This window comes from Stegostoma tigrinum, chromosome 24, assembly GCF_030684315.1.
Source record: "Stegostoma tigrinum isolate sSteTig4 chromosome 24, sSteTig4.hap1, whole genome shotgun sequence".
Classification (NCBI taxonomy): Eukaryota; Metazoa; Chordata; class Chondrichthyes; order Orectolobiformes; family Stegostomatidae; genus Stegostoma; species Stegostoma tigrinum.
In genome coordinates, this window is record NC_081377.1 from 29,423,222 (window position 1) to 29,450,839 (window position 27,618).

Genomic DNA, 27,618 nt, shown 5'->3' on the forward strand with positions numbered 1-27,618 from the left:
GCCTGCAAAACTTGCTGGGTCAAATAGTAATGTACGAGGATATATAACATCCAGAATGGATAACTTGGAGGGTTACAGAGTTGAGGGAAGTTACATAGAAAGGGATTAAACTATTGAGGAATTTGAACACAAGGATAATTATTTGCAGTAACTCCAGTAGAACTGGAGGAAGACAACAGGCCAGGCAGCATCAGAGAAGGAAAGCTAATGTTTCCATTTGGGATCCTTTTTCAGAAATTGGGGTGAGGGAAGAGAGTTCTGAAATAAATGGGGGGTGGGACTAGGGAAGGTAGGTGGGACGGTGATAGGTGCATGCAGGTAGGCAGTGGTGGGGATTGGTCAACGAGGCGAGGCGAGGCGAGGTGAGGGGAGTGGATAGGTGGGAGAGAAGATGGACAGGTCAAGGAGGTGGGGATGAGAGGGAGATAGTTGGGAGAGAAGACAGACAGTTCAAGAAGACAGGGATGAGAGAGAGGGTTGGCCATGACCAACCCTCCCTATCATCTCTGCCTCCTTGACCTGGCTGTCTTCTCTTCCACCTTTCCACTCCTCCCACTTCACTGACCAATCCCACTGCTGCCTACCTGCATGCACCTATCACTGTCCTACCTATCTTCCCCAGGCCCACCCCTCCTCTATTTATTTCAGAACTCCCTTCCCCCATTTTCTGAAGAAGGGTCCTAACCTGAAACATCAGCTTTCTTGCTCCTCTAATGCTGCCTGGCTTGCTGTGTTCCTCTAGCTCCACACTCTTATTTCTGACTCCAGCATCAGCAGTTCTTACTATCTCCAATTATTTGTAAAATGTGTTTCTTAATTGGTAGCCATTTTAGGTTACTGCACAAACACTGTGTTTTTACATTACATTCAAGGTCTGAGGGTAAGAATGAAAGCTAATATGGTGTGATACTGTAGGAAAACTGCATCATTAGAGCTACCATCTTCTGGATGAAGTTTTATACCAAGATTCCCTGGCATAATTTTGAAGAACAGGGGAGTTATTCCTCATGTCCTGACCAACATTTATTTCTCAGTCAACACCTCAAAATCAGGTTATCTGATTTCATCATATTGTTGCCAATGAATGTCTACTGTGGGTGTATTGGCTGTTGTGTTTCTTAGTTTACAACAGTGGCCAAACTTCACAAGATGCTTAATTGACTGTCAAGTATTCTGATACATACAATGGAATGAAAAATCTCAGGAAGCCTCCCCTCGATTTGAGCAGACACTGACAATATAGTGTAACACGGCTTCATCAAGGGGAGGTCATACCTGACAAATCTGCTAGAATTCTTCGAGGAAGTAACAAGCAGGTTAGACCAAAGAGAGCCAATAGATGTTATCTACCTGGACTTCAAAAAGGCCTTTGACAAGGTACCACACTGGAGGCTGCTGAGTAAGACAAAGGCCCATGGTGTTAGAGGCATGGATAGAAGATTGACTCACTGCTAGAAAGCAGAGAGTGGGGATAAGGGGGTCTTTCTCAAGATGGCAGCTGGTGACAAGTGGTGATCCATAAGGGTCAGTGTTGGGACCACAATTTTTCACTTTATATGCTAATGATTTATATGAAGGAGCTGAGGGCATTCTGGCTAAGTTCGCAGATGATACAAAGATAGGTAGAGGGATAGGTACTCTTGAGTACATGAGAAAGCTGCAGAAGGACTTGGACAGGTTAGGAGAGTGGGCAAAGAAGTGGCAGATTGAGTACAATGTGGGAAAGTGTGAGGTCATGCACTTTGATAAGATGAATAGAAGCATGGACTATTTTCTAAATGAGGAGAAAGAGACTTGGGAGTTCCAGTCCAGGATTCCCGCAAGGTAAACTTTCAGGTTGAATCAATAGTTAGGAAGGCAAATGCAACTTTGGCATTTATTTTGAGAGGATTTGAATATAAAAGCAGGGATGTACTTCTGAGGCTCTGGTCAGGCCACATTTGGATTATTGTCTGCACTTTTGGGCCCCATATCTCAGGAAAGATGTACTGGCTCTCGAGCTGGTTCAGAGGAAGTTTGCGAGAGTGGTGAATCTATGGAATTCATTGCCACAGAAGGCTATGGAGGCCAGGTCATTGAGTATGTTTAAGATGGAGATAGATAGGTTCTTGATTGTCAAGGGGATAAAGCGTTATGGGAAGAAAGCAGGAACGTGGGTTTGAGAAACTTATCCATCATGATTGAATGGTGGAACAGACTCAATGTGCTGAATGGCCTAATTTATGCTCCTATGTCTTATGGTCTAACATTGACTACACGCGCCAGTGCAGCCTTTAGATGCTTGAGGAACAGAATGTTCAAGCTCTGAGACTTCAAACCCAGCACAACTTCATGGTCTACAGAGTGGCCATAGTGGTCCTTGCCCCCTTGTATGCAACAGAAACATACACTCTCAGTCTGCACTGCTATCATTGCCTTGTGAGGATTTTCCTACCAAGGTGATGGATATTTGCCAATTTGTTCCTAGACCAGTTTAATATTGCAACTTTAACCATTAAACAGTTTTATTTTGACATAAAATTGTGAATTGAATTATGGAAAAGTTAGAAAGACATTGTGCTGTGAGTTCCTACATGAACTAGCTAGATTAATCAATAGTTAATAGGACATAATCTCAGAGTCATGGTTTCAAACCCCAAATTAGGTGATGAACTGTTTCCTTAATCTAAAATTAATTTAAGTAACTTATTTAATTTTTAATACTTTTTTTCTTAAGGCTTCTTAAAATGAACATTATTCTTCATAATTCTCCCAGTTTTGAGCACTCTAAATGAGATTCACAATTCCCACTGATTTTGCTGATTATATAATATCTGTATCATTCATTGAATCATCAGAAGTATGCTTTACAGAGTAAATAGCCGACAAATTGTAGGCAGCGTGGATATAAGAACTTGCAAGCAGTTAGGGACCGCTCATACCTAAAAATAGGTAACTTGAATTTTGTTGCAGACAGCTGCTATTCTGTGAATGATACAGCATCTGTGTATGTCTGTATAATATTTACTGATAAACATACTCACATCAATCCCATTGCTTGTTAACAGGTATTTTCACAAGAATGAAATCAGCTCATCATATACAACAGATGGTATAAAGGGGTAACAGCATTTGAGTAAACAAGAATATCCCTTCAGTGTTCTGTAAAGTCAATTTACAAGCTGTAGGCCTGCAACAATTAGTCAGGTTTGAGCCGGGGCCTCCCAAAGTGGTGGTTGGAACCCCAGGTGGGGTGGCAAGGTGGTATTTTGGGGTTACAAGCGCTAGTGAGACCCTTCCCTTGCTCTCATAGGTCATCTTCTCTCTATGCTCCTACCAATTGATGGACGGCAATAATTTTCAAGTCTCAAAATGGGTCACAGAAGCAGAAATTTTAAGCGCATGGAGGATACTTAAATGTTAACGGCCAGCAACTCATAGTCTTTCTTGCATTCAGTTCACCCTAAAAAGATGAAAACCACTGTCTTCGCCTAAAAGATACTCCAAACTGAAAATCCAACAACAGTCAACTTTTAAATTGAAGGCAATGAAAAAAGTAATGGTTAATAGATTGTAACAAAAATAAAACTGAAACACGATGGTTCCAGTTCTGTCCCAATTGCGCTCTCTTTATAGATATTTAGGATTGAACCCTATCTCAGATGTTATGACACACATCTGGAGCAGATGGGACTTGAATCTAGCCTCCTAGCCAAAAGACAAGGACAATATCACTTCAAGACCACCACAAGAACCCCTGCTCAACTTTTACATTTATACTTTTTTCTTTCTTTTTCTCTCTAATGATTGTATTGCACATCTTTGGACCTTTTTCCACCACCAAATCCCCTGAGTTACTATTCGCTCTTCAGACCTCAATTAATCAGTTAACCGCCATCATCTGTTTCCTGTCTAATCTCAATTGATCAAATTTGATCGAAGAGTCTGTTTCTGTGCTGTATGAATATGGCACTACGTAGGGAGTGCTATCTGGTTTACTGTTCACCAGCTTTCTGGTTCTGACACTTGGTCTTATGTATGGAATATGGAAGAAAACACATGATACAGATGCTTCAGAGGCAAAGAAAACTCTGATTTTATTGAACAACCAAGCAAAATTTAATATATTTACAGAAAACAGGAAAGTGAATATCAAAGTTAAATATCTGCCTGTCTCTGACTGAGATCTGCCTCGCAGTTAGCTTGATTCCCCAGTTAAGCCTTGTAGTCAAGACTTGATACAATGGGTGAATAGATAAAGTGGGTGGTTGTTACTTATGTCAATAAGGGGACTGGGAGGGAGAGAGAGAAAAAAAGAAAAAGTAAAAAAAAGAGTCCCTTCCTGAGGAGTAGCCTTCCCGAATCCCACCTTCCCCGTCTAAGACTTGCCAAGCTGGGTTACAGGGTCTCAATGACCTTAGCCTCACCCCTGGTGAGAAAGCATGATTTTGACTGGCTCTTGTCCATAGTCTCTTGCTGTAGCTGGGACTCCACAAGGGGCTACAAGTACTTGTAACAGTCAGTCTAGAGGTATCTGCTGATGTGGTTAGACACGTGGGACCAGACTGGTGATTAACTTCAGTTTCTTTCTTTTTGGTGGTCCTTGTGAGTGGGTTGTTGTCTTGGCTGTTGCTGGTATTGCCCTGGTCAGTATCTTGTGACGCTGGATGCCTTTGGTTGTCTCTGGATGTCAAATGGAGGCTCATGGTTAGTAGCTGGTGTTCAGTGTTTGCAAGGCCTGCTTCTCAGTCAGACCCTCAAACTTTTCTGGCAGAGCCCACCTCAGAGCATATACACCTTGTTTGAGTGGGGGCAAAGTGCTGGTATCACAGGGCTGGTGTCACTCTCCTTCTCCTTCTCTTCTGCCATGCTGGGCTCGGGATCTCCAGTTGTAACCAACTGCAAACCCCTTTATCTCCCCCCAAATCTGTTGAGCTATTGTTCCTCTCTCGGCTGAATGAGCTTCCTGATCAATGGGGCAGGTGTAAAGGAGTTTTGATTTGAGGTGGATGGTTTTGGAATGTCCAGTATTTTCCTTGGATGGATTTTCATTCAAGTTTGAAAAGTGTTGTGAATGTCTTTATATCTATTGGAACGGGTTTGCATGTCACACAGATGGTGTAGAATGTATGTTATTTCTGTGTCTGAGCATTGACTGGAAAATTGTATTCCTTTGTACCTTTGTAGGCTCAAGAAGGTCTGAAGTGGTTGAATAAGAACCAAAAGAACTCTGGATGCTGTACATCAGGAACAAAAACAAAGTTGCTGGAAAAGCTCAGCAGGTCTGGCAGCATCTGTGGAGGAGAAAACAGAGTTAATGTTTCGGGTCCGGTGACCCTTCCTCAGAACTGCGGAAGGGTCACCGGACCCAAAACGTTAACTCTGTTTTCTCCTCCACAGATGCTGCCGGACCTGCTGAGTGTTTCCAGCAACTTTGTTTTTGTTCCTGAAGTGGTTGAAGCTGTTTGTTTCCTGCAATCTAGCTTCCATTGTTTAAGCTGGGGCATGAATGGGGTTCTTTCCTTAGTTTCTGCAAGTTAACCCCAGTTCCAGACATTTGCCCCGGGTTTGCCTATTTCTCAGACTGTCCCAACCAGCATTTACCTGGTTCAGTTGTGGCCCATGGTTTCTGGAGTACCAAAAGTTCAGTAAATTTAATCCAATGTAATGTCCACACCGTCTGTCTTCAGAGAATTTAAATCTACGGTACGTCCATAAACTGGGGATTTTTGCCCCATCTTACAACTATTTGCCAAATTAACAGTTTCCTATTTTTCTTTAAATAATACTTAATATTCAAGCAATTATTAAACTAATGAAAAGAAAAGTAAACATTCTATATTCTGTCTCTTGTATAATATTGCAATCAACTTTGAATAGTCTCCATCTTACGTGAAAGAACATTAGCATATTTATTTATAAACCAACCCAAACAAAATAAAATAATTTTTCGTGCTCCTATAACACAAACCTCCTTCTATGAAGACATCTGATATTTTCTTAGGGCAGAATTTTTTCTTGTAAAACGATCTGTGAAATAGTGACTTGAGTCAACTCATTTTACTTCAGAAATCTATATCTTTCTTTCAATAATTGTTCCACTCTAACAGGTCAATTCTCAAACTTTGTACTGTAATATCCTTTGCCAAAAGAACATTGACCCAAAGAAATATGATTATCCATCCAATATTTTGTGAGCAATTAAGGAATTTTCAGAATTCCTTGATTATTAGGAAGGAGGGCTCAATTCAATTGAAATTTAAAAAGTCAAAAAGAAACGAGAGACCAGAGGTGTTGGAGAAAAGAAGAGGTGAATGACAGGACGTATGACAGGACGATGTAGAATATATATATTAAAGAGTGTACAGAAATTAGAATCAGAAGAGGCAAGAGTGGTAAAAAGTTAAAACTTACGGCTGTTTATTTAAATGCACACAGCATTTGTAACTGCATGAGTTGACTGGACAAATAGAAATAAATTATTGTGACTTGTTTGATATTTAAAAAATGCAGTTACAAGGTGACCAAGGTTGAGAACTCTGCGTTTGAAAGTACTTGATGTTCTGGACGAACAGGCAAAAAGGAAAGAGAGTTGGGGTAGCTTTGTTAATAAAAGAAGGTATCAGTGCAGCGTTGAGTGTTGATTGAGGTGCAATAGATTGTGATGTGGAATCAGTTTGGGTGGAAATAAAGTATAGAAAGGGAAAGGAGTTACAAGTGGGAACCAACTATAGACACCAAAGTACTGGATAATTGCACAAAACTGTATGAATCAGATAATAATAGAGCCATGTCAGAAGGCCACCATTATTGTCATATGTGACTTTAATCTGTATATTGACTGGGCAAATCAGATTTGTGAGGGGGATATGAAAGACAAGTCTTTTTAGAGAGCATCAGGGATTGCTTATAAGAGCAATATGTTGCAGAACCTATACAGGAGCAGATTATTTTAGATCTGGTAACGCATAATGAAGTAGGATTAATAAGACACATCATTGTTAAGAATCCTCTAGTGGGTAGCAATTCCAACATGTTACAATTCCAACATGTTACAGAGAGAAATTTGAGTCTTAAACCAGTATCTTCAACTGGAATAAGGGCAAATGCAATAACATGAAGAAAAAGTAATCTAAAATGGATGGGAAAATAGACCATGGGAAATGTCAGTGGATGAGCAGTGACAGATATTTAAGTAGGTATTTCATACCACTCAGCAAAAGTTTATTTTGGTGTAAAAGGTCTCAATGAGAAGGTTGAATCATTCATCTTTACCAAAGGCTGTCATGGAAGATATCCAGTCAAGACCTTAACTGCATCAAATGGCAAAAATTAGTGATAGACGAGAGGACCAGTTTTTTTTAAGAACTAGCAGCAGATGGCTAAAAATCGAATAATGCAGGAGAAAATTGGTTATGCAAACAAATTGGCAAGAAATATAAATACAAAGAGCATTAGCTTTTCCAAGTATATAAAAAGAAAAAGTGGCTAAAGTAAGTAAAGGACCTCTAGAGGATGCAGCAGAGGAATTAATGAGAGGAATTTGGAAAACAACAGACAATTGAAATAAATATTTTGTGTCAGTCTTCACAGTGAAAGACATTGTCAACATCCCAAAGATATCAAATAACCAAGGTACTAATGAGGGGATAAATATTGTAGCAGCCTCTTTCACATAAGACAAAGTATTTGATAAATTGATGGGTCTAAGGACATGAAGTTGCCAGGACCTGAGGGCCTGAATTCAAATGTTTTAAAGGAAGTGGCTGCAGAGATAGTGGAGGCATTGGTCAAAATAATCCAGAACTCACTGGATTCTGAGTTGGTTCCAACAGATTGTTAAACTGCTAAATGGATGCCTCGTTCAAGAAAGCGGGGAGACAGAAAGCATGAAACTATGGGCCAGTGAGCATAACATCTGTTGTTAAGAAAATGTTTCCATCGTTAAGGAAGAAATAGCAGGACATTTTAGAAAGGTTTAACACAATTAAATATGGTCAACATGGTTTTGTGAAAGGTAAATTATGTTTTGTAAATCTGAGATCTACGAAGATATAATCAGAGGAGTTGATAAAGGTAAACTGGTAGATCTTATTAGATACAGAGTACTTGAATTTCCAGAAGGTATTTGACAAGGTGACACATAAAAGATTATTGTGCAAGAAGTAAGTACATGGCATTGGGGGTAATTTAAGTGCATATGTTTAGGATTCATTACAGAGAAGATAGTGAGTTGAATGGATGGGTCCTTTTTAGTATGGAAAGTCTTAACCAGTGAAGTAATACAAAGCTCAGTCCTAGAGCCTCAATTGCTTACGACTTGGAGGAGATGGTAGAGTGTATTGTATCCAAGTTTACTGATAATGCACAAACAGTTAGGCATGTTGAGATAAGGTCATAAGGAATCTGTGGGCATGGGGAGGAGATTGGTCGTATAGATAGATTGAGTGAGTGGGCAAAATCTTGGCAGATGCATTTAAATGTAGCAGTGTGAGGTCATGTACTTTGGTAGGAAGAATTAAAGGCAGACTATCATTCAATCAATACAGATTCTAAAAATGTGCAGTGCAAAGGAATTTGAGTCTTCTTGTGCATGAAACTCAAAAGGTTACCCTGATGGTGTAGCAAGTACTGAAGAAGTTAAATGGTATATTGGCCTTTATTGCTGTGGGGTTGCAGTTTAAAAACAGGGATGCCATGTTAAAGCTGTACTGGATGTTAGTGAGGCTGCTCCTGGAGTGCAGTGTACAGTTTTGGTCCCTGTATTTAAGAAACTATGAACTATCATGCCATGCAGTTTAAAAGAGAATCACTAGGCTGCTTCGCAAGATCATTGAATTGTTATCAAGAATAGGTTAGGTCTTTACTGATTAGAGTTTAGAAGACAGAGGGGTGCTCTATTGAAATATGTATGGTTCTGAAAGCACTTGAGAGGGTAAATGTTAAGAATTTTTTTCCATAGATGGGGCTATCTTGAACTAGGGAATATAGTTACGAATAAGGGAACACACATTTAAATCTGTAGTGTCAAGAAGTTTCTTCATTCGGAGGTTAGTAATTGTATGGAATTCTCTAACTCAGAGAGTTGTGGAGGCAAGATTGCTCAAAGTATTTAAAGACCAGGTGAATAGATTTTTGAAATATCAAGGTGTTCAGGGAGATCATGAGCTGGCATGAAAGAGAAGTCGTGGTCAGACCAGATCAGCCATGATTTTGTTGAATGGTAGGGTAAGATTGAGTTACTGAATGGTGTATCCTCGCTTCTACTTCTTATGTTCTCCTTGTACAAGATTTCATTCTACATATTAGTCACCACATATGTCTAGTTTCAGCTAATGCCAGGGTTTCAGCACGTAAGGTGGTTATAACTACCTTTTTCTTTATTTTCTTACGATAATGGGCAATGTTTACTATTTTTTAACCAACAAGAATGTGATAAAAATATTAAGTAGTTATCTGGAATATTATCAAGTAATGCTTCAATAAAAATGACCACATTTCTATCTTCTGGATCTCACAATGCTGAAAAATTGACTGTCTCTGAATTTAATTTGCTTAAGCGTTTATTTGCTCTAGGGATCTTCCAAACAAAAAAAATCAACATTTTGCAACGTAAAGATGCTTACTAGTTTCTCCTTGTCATACCAGTAAAAGATATCTGGGACTATGTTTAACTGAACACAATTCACTTTCAGCAGGATTGACCTAATTGAAAAATAACACACCCTAGTCAATCCCATGACTCAAGTTTATTTTCCATAGTTCCCCTTCTATGTTGCCAGCTTCCTTAGGAAGTTTCAAAAAAACTTCTCTTTGACATGCTTCACTGAAAAAATGCAGCTTTTACATTAATTAATTTACTTTCTCCAGAATATTTTGCGAAAACGCCTAACATCAGCTTTCGTACTCCTCTGATGCTGCCTAGCCTGCTGTGTTCCTCCTGCTCCACACTATGTTATCTCAGACTCCAGCATCTGCAGTTCTTACTATTGCTAAGAAAATCTAAAGGTTTACTTTTCCTGCTGCAGGGCAATCAACTTGAATATTTTGATCTCCATGTCTTTCTTTGAAACGCTGAACCACTAATGTGGCTTTAGCCTTATATATCCCACAGGAAGTGTTTTTTCTGAGCAATCCTCCTGGTTGGTAAGACTGGCTGACCCCTATCTAACACCTCAGCACATATACATGGTGCCTCACACACTCTATTACATGTTCTGACTGTGTAAATGTACACTCAGTGCCAATTAATCTCAAGAAATACAATCTGATTGCCATCTGCCAAATTAATTTTTCATCACTACTTATAACCTTCCCTAAACTTTTCTGATCTTGCTGGTCTATTCTTCTATAATATACCATGTTCCCTGGATTAAAACACATTTCTGATGTCATTACATGATGCCACAAGGCTCACCAAACTTCTTCGCTCTGCATATGTATGGTTGATTAAAATCACATTCTAGATACTCCTGGGGTTCATTTTTCAGTTGCAATCCCCTCCCTTCCCTATAGTCTATCATAGCTGCCAGAAGTCTCTTAATCGTCATGTCTTGTAGCTAGAATTGTTTCATGTAGGTACTTGCAATTCACATCAGAATGGTCCTAAAATTTGATTAACACTGAATCCTCCATTTTTTTTGTGCCACTGCTAAATGTCACATTTTAAACCCTGAAAGCAGCTGGAATGAGTTTTCCCCAAAACTTTTTTAAAGATTTTTGACAGCAGTTTCAGTTTTCCTTACTCCAGTTAATGCAAGACGTTTACCCATGTTCAGTTCTCTAAATAGGCTCTTTTTTGCAACCTTTGATGGAATCTGTCAATTCCCATTATAGATTCTCCAACAGAATGACCATGTGACCTTCTAAATTTTACTTAATCTGACAATGCCTCATATGCAGTTTTTTAAAGATCATCTTGCTTATAAATTTGTCTATAAATTTCAATAGATTTGCAAAATTCTTGGTTAACACTGCATTGTTGAGCCTTTAATTCTGGAAATATTTTACACCACATCCTACATACAATAGGAGGTGATAGTGTTACTCCAGACCTTGCTTTATTCTTGGTGAAAACTTAAACACATGCACGTCACTTTCTATCAATCGTAATGTTCAGTTTCACAGAAGTTTGTTGAAAAATCATTTCCTGAGAGTTTACACTTGGGTCAGTCATTTTCCCCACAGTACTCCTATTAAAATCTGCTCTCTGAAAGAAATCTTAGCTTCCAGTCTCTACATTTTAAACAACATTTTCTGTTACCGCTGTTCATAGATTCTAGTAAAAATGGACTAAAATTCATGGACATTGTTTGTGCAGAGATTTTATTGACTCAGACCTGTGCAATAGTTCTCTCTCCTAATCCTAGCTGTTTCCCTTTGATATAGTCAACAGCCATTACCTGTTTACTTGCTAGTTATTTGCTTCCTTAACACAATTCAGCCTGATATAAATCTACTCAGAGGTAGTAAGAACTGCAGACACTGGAGCCAGAGATAACATAGTGTGGAGCTGGAGGAATACAGCAGTCCAGACAGCATCAGAGGAGCAGGAAAGTTGACGTTTTGGGTCAGAATCCTCCTTCAGAAATGGGAAAGGGTCTCACCTGAAACATTAACTTTGCTCCTCCCCGATGCTGCCTGGCCTGCTGTGTTCCTTCGGCTTCACACTGTGTTATCTCTGATATACAGAAAGAATTAGATTGATATGTTACTGTCAAAGAAGCTGTATTAATATGTCTACTATCATTCACCTGTTGGCTTACAGACATTTTCTGTCAAGCTGCGATTTCAGCAAGTAGATCTTCAATATTCTGCCATGTTGATAACGTAATAATGTTAATTGTTGACACTGTTGTACACTATTAACATTTGAATTGGAGTATGGCCTCCTGTCTGTACAACAATATCTTTTGTGATCTGTAACTTTGTGGAGTCTTGCAGTTTTGTATGATTATTGACTTGTCAAGAAATAACGACCTTGCATTTACATTGCTGCTTTCACAAACTCAGTATGCCTAAATTGCTTTAAAGCCAAGAAAGTACTTTGAACCATAATCCCTGCAGTGTTATAAAGAAACTGCTTAGTTATTGCTCTATATTGGTACTTTCTCCCCAAATAGTTGTTACTTGGTGCTCGAGAGTACAGATACAGCTATACCCAAACTGATCAGATGGCCAGTGAAAGCCCATGCACACAATACAAGCTCAAAGATAATCCAAGCAGCTTTTTGTTTTGCAGAACATCCAGACAAGCCCGTTGGAGAGAGAACTGCTTAGCTGCCTATTACTTGGGGGACTGAAAAAGATTGAAATTCTTGGATTAACAAAGTGTGGTGCTGGATGAACACAGCAGGCCAAGCAGCATCTTAGGAGCACAAAAGCTGATGTTTTGAGCCTCGACCCTTCCTCAGAAAAGGGGGATGGGGAGACGATTCTGAAATAAATAGGGAGAGTGGGGGAGGCGGACTGAGGATGGATAGAGGAGAAGGTAGTTGGAGAGGGAAGTATGGGTGGGGAGGTAGGGAGGGGATAGGTCAGTCCAGGGAGGATGGGCAGGTCAAGGGGGTGGGATGAGGTTAGTAGGTGGGAAATGGGGGTGCGGCTTGAGGTGGGAGGATGGGATAGGTGAGAGGAAGAACAGGTTAGGCAGGTGGGGACGAGCTGTCAGGTTTTGGGTTGCAGTGTGGGGAGGGGAGATTTTGAAGCTGGTGAAATCCACATTGATACCATTGGGCTGCAGCGTTCCCAAGCAGAATGTGAGTTGCTGTTCCTGCAACCTACGGGTGGCATCATTATGGCACTGCAGGAGGACCAGGACAGACATGTTATCTAAGGAATGGGAGGGGGAATTGAAGTGGATTGCGACTGGGAGGTGCAGTTGTTTACTGCGAACTGAGCGTAGGTGTTCTGCAAAGTGGTCCCCAAGCCTCCGCTTGGTTTCCCCAGTGTAGAGGAAGCCACACCTTATACAGCCGATGCAGTATACTACATTGGTGGACATGCAGGTGAACATCTGCTTGATGTGAAAAGTCATCTTGGGGCCTGGGATGGGGGTGAGGGAGGAGGTGTGGGTCAGGTGTAGCACTTCCTGCGGTTGCAGGGGAAAGTGCCGGGTGTGGTGGAGTTGGAGGGGAGTGTGGAGTGGACAAGGGAGTCGCGGAGACAGTAGTCTCTCCGGAAGGCAGACAAGGGTGGGGTGATAGCGAATTTGAGAAGATTTGGAGTGGGGCGAGAAAAATGTCTTTGGTGGTGGAGTCGGATTGTAGATGGCAGAAGTGTCGGAGGATTGTGCGTTGTATCCGGAGGTTGGTGGGGTGGTATGTGAGGACTCGGGGGATTCTCTGGGGGCGGTTATTGTGAGGGCAGAGTGTGAGGGTTGAGGTGCGGGAAATGCGGGACACGCAGTCGAGGGCGTTCTCGACCACTGCGGGCGGAATGTTGCAGCCCTTGAAGAACGAGGACATCTGGGATGTGCGGGAGTGGAATGCCTCATCCTGGGAGCAGATGCGGCAGAGGCGAAGGAATCGGGAGTAGGGGATGGAATTTTTGCAGGAATGTGGGTGGGAGGAGGTGTATTCCAGGTAGCTGTGGGAGTCGGTGGGCTTGAAATGGACATCGGTTTGTAGGTGGTTGCCTGAGATGGAGTCAGAAAGGTCCAGGAAGGTAAGGGATGTGTTGGAGATGGTCCAGGTGAACTTGAGGTTGGGGTGGAAGGTGTTGGTGAAGTGGATGAACTGTTCGATCTCGTCTTCGGAACGTGAGGTGGCACCGATACAGTCATCAATGTACTGGAGGAAGAGGTGGGGTTTGGGGACAGTGTAGGTGCGAAAGAGGGACTGTTCCACATAACCTACAAAGAGGCAGGCATAGCTGGGCCCCATGCAGGTGCCCATGGCCACCCCCTTAGTCTGTAGGAAGTGGGAGGAATTGAAATAGAAGTTGTTGAGGGTGAGGACGAGTTCGCATAGCCAGATGAGGGTGTCGGTAGAGGGGGACTGGTCGTGTCTGCAGGACAGGAAGAAGCAGAGGGCCTTAAGGCCATCTGCATGGGGGATGCAGGTGTATAGGGACTGGATGTCCATGGTGAAAATGAGGCGTTGGGGACCGGGAAATTGGATGTTCTGGAGGAGGTGGAGGGCGTGGGTGGTGTCACAGACGTAGGTAGGGAGCCCCTGGACCAAGGGGGAGAAAATGGAGCCCAGATAGGTGGAGATGGGTTCGGTGTGGCAGGAGCAGGTTGAGACAATGGGTCAGCCAGGGCAGGCGGGTTTGTGGATTTTGGGAGGAGATAGAAGCGGGCAGTGCAGGGTTGGGGAACAATAAGGTTGGAGGCTGTGGGTGGGAGGTCACTTGAGGTGATGAGGTCATGGATGGTTTGGGAGATGATGGTTTGGTGCTTGTGGGGGGGGCTCATGATCAAGGGGACGGTAGGAGGTGGTGTTGGAGAGTTGGCGTCTGGCCTCAGCAATGTAAAGGTCAGTGCGCCATACTATAACCACGCCTCCCTTGTCTGCGGGTTTGATGGGGAGGTTGGGTTTGGAGCGGAGGGCTGCCCGTTCTGCGGGGGAGAGGTTGGGATGGGTGAGATGGGTGGAGAGGTTGAGGTGGTTAATGTCTCGACGGCAGTTAGAGATGAAGAGTTCGAGGGAGGGTAGAAGGTGATTTTCAGGAGGAGGACTGTATTGGAGTCCTCACAAATCATCCTACCAACCTCCGGATACAACGCATCATCCTCTGACACTTCTGCCATCTACAATCCGACCCCACCACTAAAGACATTTTTCCCACCCCACCCTTGTCTGCCTTCCAGAGAGGCCGCTCTCTCCGTGACTCCCTTGTCCGCTCCACACTCCCCTCCAACTCCACCACACCCAGCACTTTCCCCTGCAACTGCAGGAAGTGCTACACCTGCCCCCACACCTCTTCCCTCACCCCCATCCCAGGCCCCAAGATGACTTTCCACATCAAGCAAATGTTCACCTACACATCCACCAATGTGGTATACTGCATCGGCTGTACACGGTGTGGCTTTCTCTACATTGGGGAAACCAAGCAGAGGCTTGGGGACCACTCGGTTCGCAGTAAACAACTGCACCTCCCAGTCGCGAACCATTTCAACTCCCCCTCCCATTCCTTAGACAACATGTCCGTCCTGGGCCTCCTGCAGTGCCATAATGATGCCACCCGTAGGTTGCAGGGACAGCAACTCATATTCTGCTTGGGAACCCTGCAGCCCAATGGTATCAATTTGGATTTCACCAGCTTCAAAACCTCCCCTTCTCCCACTGCATCCCAAAACCAGCCCAGCGCATCCCAGCCTGCCTAACCTGTACTTCCGCTCACCTATCCCATCCTCCCACCTCAAGCCACACCTCCATTTCCTACCTACTAACCTCATCCCACCCCCTTGACTTGTCCGTCCTCCGTGGACTGACCTATCCCCTCCCTACCTCCCCACCCACAATTTCCTCTCCAACTACCTTCTCCTCTATTCATCTTCAGTCCGCCCCACTCTCCCTATTTATTCCAGAACCCTCACCCCATCCCCCTCTCTGATGAAGGGTCTAGGCCCGAAACGTCAGCTTTTGTGCTCCTGAGATGCTGCTTCGCCTGCTGTGTTCATCCAGCTCCACACTTTGTTATCTTGGATTCTCCAGCATCTGCAGTTCCTATTATTTCTGAAATTCTTAGATTGCCTGATCACTGAGTCAGGAAGAAGATCAGTTGCTCACCACCTAGATTGGTGCTATCTCAAATCTTGATTTATGGACCTTGTAATTTTTACAATAAAGTTACTGACAGTGGAGTAAAAGATGGCATTGGTTTTACCATGTTGTTGTTTGAAATTGAAATCAAGACATCTTGATTTATGTTCTTTGATATATATAATCTTTGCAGTTCCCCCAGAACTTGTCGTGTATACATTTGTGCAAATGTGTTTTCCTAATTATACGGGACAGAAGCTATAAAGGGGCAAAACTATTCAGTAATCAAAATGAACATTCCATCATTGTATCAGTATTTAAATTATACTGTCAATTTACAAACTAAGCCCACACTAATTAGAAGAATTACAATGCACAAAAAAATTAACATTTAACAACTAATTGTTTTTCTTACATTCAGCTCCCCCTGATGGATGCAAATTGTCAAGTGACATCGATGTCTCTGCCCAAAATATATGGGTAACTTAAATCCAACAACTGATATTAATATTTAATGCAAACGAGTAATGGTTAGTTGTCTTTAGGTTGTAAGCAGACACTCATTTTAGACAAATTTGTTATATGTGGGAAGGTCTTTCACATATTTTACCTACACTGCTCATGAAATTAACGTCAGTTAAGCTCATGAGCAAAGGACCCAGAAGATCACATCTTGTGTCCTATGACTGCTCACACTAGGCCTATGCAAGACTATATCAAGTTATTAGCATCACCAGTGTTGGGCACTTTACGGTTAATCTCACAAGGTCAGACTGAGATTAATAAACTTGTGTGTTCCTGTTAAATGCAGTTAGATGTGCGAGTACATAGGAGTATATTAAAGCACATCGTTAAATCACATACGGTACCTCCAACTCTTGAGCAGGTGCATTTGTTTAACCAGCTTTGTTATTCTCTGGGCTTTTATCACGTATCAACAACACAAATGTACTTAGTAAATAACACTTTCTTAACTTAGAGATGGAATGATACAGTTATACAGCTCAGAAACAGGCTCTTCAGTCCAGCTTGCACATGCCAAATAGATATCCTAACCTGACCTTGTCCAATTGCCAACATTTAGCTCATATCCCTCTAAACCCTTCCTATTCATGTCTAATCCAGGATGTCTTTTAAATGTTGTACTTGTGTCCACCTCCATGTCCTCTGGCACCTCGTTCCATTCACTCACTACCCTTCAGACACCTTTTAAATCTTTCCGCTCTCACCTGAAACCTGTGCCTTTGATTTTTGGACTTCAGTATGTTCGGTAAAAGACTTTGGCTGTTCATGCTACCCATTCCCTCGTGATTTTAAAAATCTCTAAGGTCACCCCTCAGTGTCCGACAGTCCAGGGAGAAAAGGCCTAGCCTATTCAGCCTCTCACTGTAGCTCAAACCTTCCAACCCCAACATCATCATTGTAAATCTTTTCTGAACCCTTTCAAGTTTAACATCTTTCCTATAGCAGAAACAGTAGACTGGGCCTATATTCCCTGGAGTTCAGAAGAATGGGTGTTTGTCTGAAAGAATTGTAATTTTATTGATGGTTTTGACAAGGAGGATCATGAGAAAATGATTCCCTTGGCTGGGGAGTCCCAAACACAGGAGGCCCAGTCCTAGGATATAGCTTCTCTAGATATTTATCAGAGATTGATGTATACAGCTTTCATATTTTGCACCCACTGTCAGACCCTCATCCATCAGTCATCCTACTCAAATTGAATAAAACAGATTGCAAGAAAATTAATTAAAAAGGACACAAATAAATTTATCAAAGATTTTATTAATATGTTACAAAGTGCTTTTCAAACTGTATAACTATATTAACTGCACCAGGAAGTGAATAAATTTATATACAGGACAACATGAACATGAATTCATCTACACCATACTGTAAAATATTCACTGTTGCCTCCTCCTCTCTTCTAATGTTCAATTTCCTCCCGGGTACAGTTCCATATACAATGCTTCAGAGATCATAAAGCCTCAACCATGAAGGCCTTTACATTATCTATACACTGATTATCAGGGATAAGATTTCTATTCTGCTTAAACAAGAGCTTCAGAGGCCAAGGGCCGCACCCTATTTCTTTTAGAGCAATCAAACAGGTTAGAAAGCAAATCGAGTATCATTACAATCTTCACTCCACAAAACGCACACACTCACCTAAAATTATATTCCACAGTCACACATACATATATATTCATTCATATATACATACACTGTGGAAACAAGTATATAAAATACTTTCATCTGTATAAACAAACATTTTCAACATACAATGAATTACATCAAATGTACTAACTTTAGTACATACGCAAATACATTAAGCATTTTCCACGCAGCTAGATCTCAAATACCACAAGTGAGAAGAACAAGTCATTGTTCTAGCTTGAGCTGGTTGACAAAAAGCAACATTAAAATCAGTAGAATTACCACGTCCTCTTTGAATCACATATCTGGCCTCTCACATCCCAATTGATGTGACCAGGGATTCTGCATCAAAATCTAAAGCAAGGCACCTCCAACAATGAAGTGCTCCTTGAGAAGTCAGACTGGATTATATCATCGTCAAGTTCTTGAGTGAGTTATCTGTTTTAAGAATTAGTGTTCCACAACTTACCATGAGCCATGCTGCAATAGGAGGTATACGGAACAAGACTGCAGGGACTCACCATAGTACAAAATATTATTCACATTGAAACATCAGGATAATTGTAATTTAATTCAAAATGAAGTAAGTTGTTCAGTGTCACAGTACTTTTATATTGAAGGTGCAGTATTTACGATTAGGAGTCACTCTCCAGCAGCTTCAATTTTTCACTTGGGACCATGACTCTGAAAGAACAGAAAAGACATTCAGTTTCACAAGTTGCACGTGGAAGGAATGAGATAGCAACAGGTCACAGGATTTTTCCACCTATCCACAGTTTTATTAATGGGAGTACATCACAATTAGGACCAGCAACCACCCAGGACTATTGTAAGATCTCCAGGAATTGATCAGTAATTTCCTACACTACTGCAGGGAAAAAAAAATTCACAGGAACGCTAAAGGTGGGGAGCATTTTCTTTTAATCTTGACCATGTTAGTTAATGAGTATTTAAAAATTTTAGTGATGAGGAAGAATGTTCCCTGCCCTGGGAATCAGTGTTAGACCATTAGACAACCAAATGATGAAGTGTGTGTGGGGCGATTAAAGGCAGGAGGATATGTGATGAAATCTCCAAGAATTATATCCAAATTATAGTTGGCGTTCCTAAAAGACATGGTACTAACACATCACTTTCTGTTTCTGGCTACAATACCCTGGATATGGCACTCACCAACACTAGCCAAAGCTATGCCTAAGCTGTTACACAGCGAGTGCAAATTTCCATACAACACACTGGGTCACCTGTACAAGAAACCCACTCAATGCCCAGTAATGTATTGCACCTCTGTTCCAAGCTGCTGAATATGATATACAATTCCCTGAATTCTTAACCTTTCCACAACCAAATCAGGCACCTGGCAGAGGGCAGGATACCTGATGACAGGTTGACAGGAGTTCTGTTGCAACACAATTCATGCTGTGGCTTTCTATACCAACTATTTATTCTCTGCTGATAAATTCCCAGAAGTGCCAGTTTCGAAGCAGCTCATTACAAATGGACAAAAATAATGTATCACACCTGAAGAAAAGCTTAGAGGTTAGCCCATGGAAGGAGCAGAAATTGTCCAGGAACATTTTGATAGCAAGAGTCAACTTCAGAAATGACAGCATCAGCATGTTACGCAGAAATGAGACAGCAGGAAAGTGGCACAAATACAGGCAAATACCCTGAGGGCACAGATTCAAATCCTACCATAGCAGCTGATAGAAATTAATTCTGTGAATTAACCTGAATTGTGAAGTTTGCCTCAGTGATGACCTTGACAGTTATCATAAAACATAGAACATAGAACAGTACAGCACAGAACAGGCCCTTCAGCCCACAATGCTGTGCCGACCATTGATCCTCATGTATGCACCCTCAAATTTCTGTGACCATATGCATGTCCAGCAGTCTCTTAAATGTCCCCAATGACCTTGCTTCCACAACTGCTGCTGGCAACGCATTCCATGCTCTCACAACTCTGTGTAAAGAACCCGCCTCTGACATCCCCTCTATACTTTCCTCCAACCAGCTTAAAACTATGACCCCTCGTGCTAGCCATTTCTGCCCTGGGAAATATGCTCTACAGTCCAGGCAGCATCCTGGTAAACCTCCTCTGAACCCTCTCCAAAGCATCCACATCTTTCCGATAATAGGGCGACCAGAACTGGACGCAGTATTCGAAGTGCGGTCTAACCAAAGTTTTATAGAGCTGCAACAAGATCTCACGACTCTTAAACTCAATCCCCCTGTTAATGAAAGCCAAAACACCATATGCTTTCTTAACAACCCTGTCCACTTGGGTGGCCATTTTAAGGGATCTATGTATCTGCACACCAAGATCCCTCTGTTCCTCCACGCTGCCAAGAATCCTATCCTTAATCCTGTACTCAGCTTTCAAATTCAACCTTCCAAAATGCATCACCTCGCATCACCATTGATGGTTATTAAAAAAATCTGGTTCATTAATGTCTGCTTAGGAAGGAAATCCTTACCCAGTCTGAACTACATTATTCCAGACTCTCAGAAATGCAATTGATCTTAACTGTTTTTGAAGTGATGGTGCTCATCCCCCACCCCTCCAAACTGGAGCAGGAATTATTTAAATTAGCTCCCTACTACCTTGCAGTGAGCAACTAATCCGTGTTCTCTGCGCCCTGGGAAACATCCCTGGTTACAGGAATTCATTAAGGTGCTGACTCAACACAATTTTGCACCATTTCCTTGGACTCCATGCCCATAATCACAGGATGCTGAAACTTCAAACCTCTGTTCTTTTGAAACAAGGAGAATCAGCCTTTCCATGACACTCAGTCATGTCATAACAATCAAATCTGTCACTGGACCAGCCACACAAATGCTATGCTAATTGGGCAGTGTTGGAAATTGGGGTCTCCTATAAAACTGTGGTCTCTTAGTATTCCATATATAAAATTTCCTGTACAGGGTGAGACCTCATTTAGTTGTGTTACAGTAGCAGCTAGTCTTCTACAATTGTAAATAAAAAGATTCATTGGGTGCCACGCCACCATATAATGTGTGCATTGTTTTGAAAAATATGGACATTTTGTGTACGGAAGAAATGAAAATTGAATTTTAAATGGTGTTGGGCAGGGGCACAATGATCATTCTGGCAACTCCATGGTCATTGAACAAAAAGATAATGAGCCAGCATTTCAACTTGGATACAAGGATAATATGTTTCATGTTGGAAAAGAACAGAGAAGGTTATGGGCTTTCTTAAAAAAGCCAATGCAGATCACAGACAGATGGCAGTGTGGTCAGCAATGAAAGGCCAGAGGAGGAGAGTCTCTGAAAAAGGATAGACGCTTCTTCTGGCTTTTCACAGACTCCGGGACATTTGTTCTGGCAAGGGCAGGGAAAATAAGAATCATTGGAACAGGAATCTGTTAGATTTAGGACTGTCTGATAACTGAGGAAAAAAGTGTTCTGACATAGTTATTTGAATATATTACTCAGTGAAACAGGGATCAAGGGACCTTGGCCATAATTCAGCGGGCAGTGTGTTGTATGGTAAGTGTTTTTTTTAGTTACTTACTGTTTAAAGTATTTTTAACAAAAAAGTTTCCAGTCAGTCATGCTCTATTATTTGTAACAGTAAAGATTTTAAAACTTTAGATCTTCCTGTGTCATTCTTTCAATCAGCAACTGGGAGTTCAAACCTTTTCTCAAAGCTTATTGGATATTGTGACAATGGACAATAAATTTCATCTTTGGAGGAGAATGTGGTAGTGATGTGCCCATGCATCTATTGCCCTTGTTCTATTGACAGTAATTATAGAGCATAGAACAATAGAGCGCAGAACAGGCCCTTCGGCCCTCGGTGTTGCACTGACCTGTGAACTAATCTAAGCCCCTCCCCCCACACTATCCCATCATTATCCATATGCTTATCCAAGGACTGTTTAAATGCCCCTAATGTGGCTGAGTTAACTACATTGGCAATACAATATTATAAGCTAATATTCTTACTTTACCTGTGCTGTTTGTTATCTGATATCTTCAACACTGAGCTGAATCTTCAAAGTGTTTGTCTGGGATTGGCGGGGGCTCTTCAACCTCCACTTCATCTTTAACTTCAATTTTCTCTTGAACCTGTGATTGGTTCTCTTTGTTCCGCTGTTTAATTATCTTTGCATAAATTGGTGCTTGTGTCAGCCCTTCTACTGACTTCTTGTTCTCACTGCTGCACTCCTCCATCTGTTTTGGATCTGCTGAAGGCACTGTCTTACATGGTGTCATGTACTCCAGGTTCTGTGACTCAGGATTCTCCTGTTTCGATGCCCATGTGTTCGCTTGGGTGTCTCTCACAACTTCGTACAGACTATCATCAGCAGTCTCCTCAATCTGTATGATACTAGTCAAAGGAATACTTGGAATACGTCGGAGAGACACGCTGTCCACCTTTTCTGTCTGCTGGTCTGCAGATGCAAATGTCAGTACTTGGTCATAATTCAGAAATAGATACATTCAAGCTATAAAAAGGGTCACCAAACTTAGCTGTTCTTTGCAGTAAATTATTTCCCTGGCCTTTGGTTTTAGCACATGCACATCCATCTGAGGAACATTGGGGAGCGGTCTAGATGCCTTTAAATTCAGAAAGTATCAGAAAAGAAATGTTTGGAATAAAGATGCAATTTCTTCAAAAATTTCTCACTCACAATACCAAAAGGTTTGAAACAAGCTGAAACTATGGTTTTGGCCATTGCATCTCAGGAAGGATATGTTAGCTTTGGAGACAGCAAAGCATAGATCTTTTTGGATGTGGTAAATGAGCTAATTTGCAAGGTCAAGAGCTGGAGCAGAAAGATTAAATGGTAATCTAAAACAGACGGTTAAGGTGATTGAAGTATTTAATAGATTAGATAGTGAAAAACAAAAACAGGAGGGTTTAGTTTAGAGAGATAGTAGGAACTGCTGATGCTGGAGAATCTGAGACAACAAGGTGTAGAGCTGGATGAACACAGCAGGTGATGTCTAACCTTAGAAGCGAAGGATGCCTATCTTGAAGAAGTTACCCTCCTCGCTCCGGAAAGACCTCAGTGCATCTCTCTCCAAATGTAAGCCTCTGATAAACTATTCCAGAGCCTCCTTCCCCTCCCCCATTTCTGAACAAGTGTCCTGGCCTGAAACATCAGCTTTCCTGCTCCTCTGATGCTGCTTGGCCTGCTGCGTTCATCCAGCTCTACACCTTGTTATCTCAGACTCCAGCAGCTGCAGTTCCTACTATCTGAGGCTTTTTGCAGCTATGGTTTGTTTTAAAAAAAAGTACAGTTCCTGGAGGTTAATGGGAATTTGTTACATTGGGAGAATTTTTCCAGTTTAAACAAATTAAACTGCATTGTACATTAGGCTTCAGTTAGAGGGATCTAGAACAGTGTGATAAAATGTGAGGCTGGATGAACACAGCAGGCCAAGCAGCATCTCAGGAGCACAAAAGCTGACGTTTCGGGCCTAGACCCTTCATCAGAGAGGGGGATGGGGAGAGGGAACTGGAATAAATAGGGAGAGAGGGGGAGGCGGACCGAAGATGGAGAGAAAAGAAGATAGGTGGAGAGGGTGTAGGTGGGGAGGTAGGGAGGGGATAGGTCAGTCCAGGGAAGACGGACAGGTCAAGGAGGTGGGATGAGGTTAGTAGGTAGCTGGGGGTGCGGCTGGGGGTGGGAGGAAGGGATGGGTGAGAGGAAGAACCGGTTAGGGAGGCAGAGACAGGTTGGACTGGTTTTGGGATGCAGTGGGTGGGGGGGAAGAGCTGGGCTGGTTGTGTGGTGCAGTGGGGGGAGGGGATGAACTGGGCTGGTTTAGGGATGCAGTGGGGGAAGGGGAGATTTTGAAACTGGTGAAGTCCACATTGATACCATATGGCTGCAGGGTTCCCAGGCGGAATATGAGTTGCTGTTCCTGCAACCTTCGGGTGGCATCATTGTGGCAGTGCAGGAGGTTGGGGACCGCTTTGCAGAACACCTCCGCTCAGTTCGCAACAAACAACTGCACCTCCCAGTCGCAAACCATTTCCACTCCCCCTCCCATTCTCTTGATGACATGTCCATCATGGGCCTCCTGCACTGCCACAATGATGCCACCCGAAGGTTGCAGGAACAGCAACTCATATTCCGCCTGGGAACCCTGCAGCCATATGGTATCAATGTGGACTTCACCAGTTTCAAAATCTCCCCTTCCCCCACTGCATCCCTAAACCAGCCCAGTTCATCCCCTCCCCCCACTGCACCACACAACCAGCCCAGCTCTTCCCCCCCACCCACTGCATCCCAAAACCAGTCCAACCTGTCTCTGCCTCCCTAACCGGTTCTTCCTCTCACCCATCCCTTCCTCCCACCCCCAGCCGCACCCCCAGCTACCTACTAACCTCATCCCACCTCCTTGACCTGTCCGTCTTCCCTGGACTGACCTATCCCCTCCCTACCTCCCCACCTACACCCTCTCCACCTATCTTCTTTTCTCTCCATCTTCGGTCCGCCTCCCCCTCTCTCCCTATTTATTCCAGTTCCCTCTCCCCATCCCCCTCTCTGATGAAGGGTCTAGGCCCGAAACGTCAGCTTTTGTGCTCCTGAGATGCTGCTTGGCCTGCTGTGTTCATCCAGCCTCACATTTTATCATCTTGGAATCTCCAGCATCTGCAGTTCCCATTATCTCTAGAACAGTGTGTTTTTGTTTTGACTTAAGGCCCGAAACGTCAGCCTTCCTGCTCCACTGATGCTGCTCGGCTTGCTGTGTTCATCCAGCTCTACACCTTGTTGTCTCAGATTCTCCAGCATCTGCTGTTCCTACTATCTCTGGTGAAAAGTTCATGTGGGGTGTAAGTACTAGCATAAACCTGCTCTGTTTGCAGCATGACCCATAGTCTTCTGATCACTTGTTATTTTACTTCTGTGCCCTGTGAGAGCATAGAAGTCCTAAGCCCACTCTGACACCTCTATTTTGGTAATGATTCTGCTTCTATCATTTTCATCTTATCCAGATTCATCTTTTGTTGACCTTTAGTGTTCCATTACCATCACCCCACCTTTGCATTGCACTACCATTGTAGAAGAAATTCAAAACAACAGACGTTCCCTTCATGTTCTCTCTCCTCCCCATTTTCTCTGCTTCTACACTTGTATGCTATCTGTTACATCTAACATTTTCCAGTTCTGCTGCCAGGCCTGCTGATTCTTTCAAATATTTTCTGGTTTGTCCTTTTGGATTCTCAGTACTGACAGTGTTGTGCTTTTAAAGTAATTATTTACTGGAAAGTACTTTGGGGCCTCTTGCATTTGTGAAAGGGGTTGTATAAATGTGCATTCTCCGTCTTCATTCATTATCTGAGATGACTGACATGCAGCTGGTGTTCTGCAAGGGCCACTCAACTCATGACATTATCCCAGCCTTCTTTCAAACAATGACAGAATTGAAATCCAGAAGTGAAGTGTGTGGACCTCCCATCCACAGCCTCCAACCTCATTGTTCCCCATCCCCGCACGGCCCGTTTCTGTCTCCTTCCCAAAATCCACAAAACTGCCTGCCCTGGTCGACCCATCGTCTCAGCCTGCTCCTGCCCCACCAAACTCATCTCCACCTATCTGGACACCATTTTCTCCCCTTTGGTCCAGGAACTCCCTACCTACGTCCGTGACGCCACCCATGCCCTCCACCTCCTCCAGGACTTCCAATTCCCTGGCCCCCAACACCTCATTTTCACCATGGACGTCCAGTCCCTATACACCTGTATTCTGCATGCAGATGGCTTCAAGGCCCTCCGCTTCTTCCTGTCCCGCAGGCCCGACCAGTCCCCCTCCACCGACACCCTCATCCGCCTAGCCGAACTCGTCCTCGCCCTCAACAACTTCGCTTTCCATTCCTCCCACTTCCTACAGACTAAGGGGGTGGCCATGAGCACCCACATGGGCCCCAGCTATGCCTGCCTCTTTGTAGGTTATGTGGAACAGTCCCTCTTCCACACCTACACAGGCCCCAAACCCCACCTCTTCCTCCGTTACATTGATGACTGTATCGGCGCCGCCTCTTGCTCCCCAGAGGAGCTCGAACAGTTCATCCACTTCACCAACACCTTCCACCCCAACCTTCAGTTCACCTGGGCCATCTCCAGCACATCCCTCACCTTCCTGGACCTCTCAGTCTCCATCTCAGGCAACCACCTAGAAACTGATGTCCATTTCAAGCCCACCGACTCCCACAGCTACCTAGAATACACCTCCTCCCACCCACCCTCCTGCAAAAATTCCATATCCTATTCCCAATTCCTCCGCCTCCACCGCATCTGCAAGAGGATGAGGCATTCCACTCCCGCACATCACAGATGTCCAAGTTCTTCAAGTACCGCTACTTTCCCCCCCACAGTGGTCGAGAACGCCCTTGACCGCGTCTCCCGCATTTCCCGCAACACATCCCTCACACCCTGCCCCCGCCACAACCGCCCAAAGAGGATCCCCCTCATTCTCACACACCACCCCACCAACCTCCAGATACAACGCATCATCCCCCGACACTTCCGCCATCTACAATCCGACCCCACCACCCAAGACATTTTTCCATCCCCACCCTTGTCTGCTTTCCGGAGAGACCACTCTCTCGGTGACGCCCTTGTTCGTTCCACACTGCCCTCCAACCCCACCACACCTGGCACCTTCCCCTGCAACTGCAGGAAATACTACACTTTCCCCCACAGCTCCTCCTTCACCCCTATCCCAGGCCCCAAGATGACTTTCCACATTAAGCAGAGGTTCACCTGCACATCTGCCAATGTGGTATACTGCATCCACTGCACCCGGTGTGGCTTCCTCTACATTGTGGAAACCAAGCGGAGGCTTGGAGACTGCTTTGCAGAACACCTCCGCTCGGTTCGCAATAAACAACTGCACCTCCCAGTCGCAAACCATTTCCACTCCCCCTCCCATTCTTTAGATGACATGTCCATCATGGGCCTCCTGCAGTGCCACAATGATGCCACCCGAAGGTTGCAGGAACAGCAACTCATATTCCGCTTGGGAACCCTGCAGCCATATGGTATCAATGTGGACTTCACCAGCTTCAAAATCTCCCCTTCCCCCACCACTTCCCAAAACCAGCCCAGTTTGCCCCCTCCCCCCACTGCACCACACAACCAGCCCAGCTCTTCCCCTCCACCCACTGCATCCCAAAACCAGTCCAACCTGTCTCTGCCTCCCTAACCTGTTCTTCCTCTCACTCATCCCTTCCTCCTACCCCAAGCCGCACCTCCATCTCCTACCTACTAACCTCATCCCACCTCCTTGACCTGTCTGTCTTCCCTGGACTGACCTATCCCCTCCCTACCTATCTTCTTTTCTCTCCACCTTTGGTCCGCCTCCCCCTCTCTCCCTATTTATTCCAGAACCGTCACCCCATCCCCCTCTCTGATGAAGGGTCTAGGCCTGAAATGTCAGCTTTTGTGCTCCTGAGATGCTGCTGGGCCTGCTGTGTTCATCCAGCCTCACATTTCGTTATCTTGGATTCTCCAGCATCTGCAGTTCCCATTATCACTTATCAGTGAAGTGTGTGTGACTGTTCTTGATATCAAGGCCATAGTTGACCAAGAGTAGCATCAAGGAACTCTAGCAAAACTGGAGTTAATAGAAATCAGAGGGAAAACTCTATTGATTAGAGCTGTACCTGCCACATAGGAAGATGGTTATGGTTGTTGGAGGTGAGTCATCTGGGCTGCATTAATTTCTCAGGTTAGTGTCCTAGGCCCAACCATCTTCAGCTGCTTAATAATGGCCTTCCCTCCACA

The 27,618-nt window shown here is 43.5% G+C and overlaps 1 protein-coding gene across 2 annotated transcripts in view; it reads right to left on the reverse strand.

The window, feature by feature from the left end:
* Positions 1–17,494: 17,494 nt before the first annotated feature.
* Positions 17,495–27,618, reverse strand: part of LOC125464848 (uncharacterized) — a 46,815-nt gene continuing 36,691 nt past the window's right edge. For both annotated transcript variants that reach the window (XM_048557684.2, XM_048557683.2), the window contains 2 exons: positions 21,827–22,270; positions 17,495–18,527 (listed from right to left, as the gene is read on the reverse strand). In XM_048557684.2, the coding sequence (XP_048413641.1) occupies positions 21,852–22,270 (419 nt within the window). In that variant the 3' untranslated portion in view covers positions 17,495–18,527; positions 21,827–21,851. The remainder of the gene's footprint in view (positions 18,528–21,826; positions 22,271–27,618) is intronic.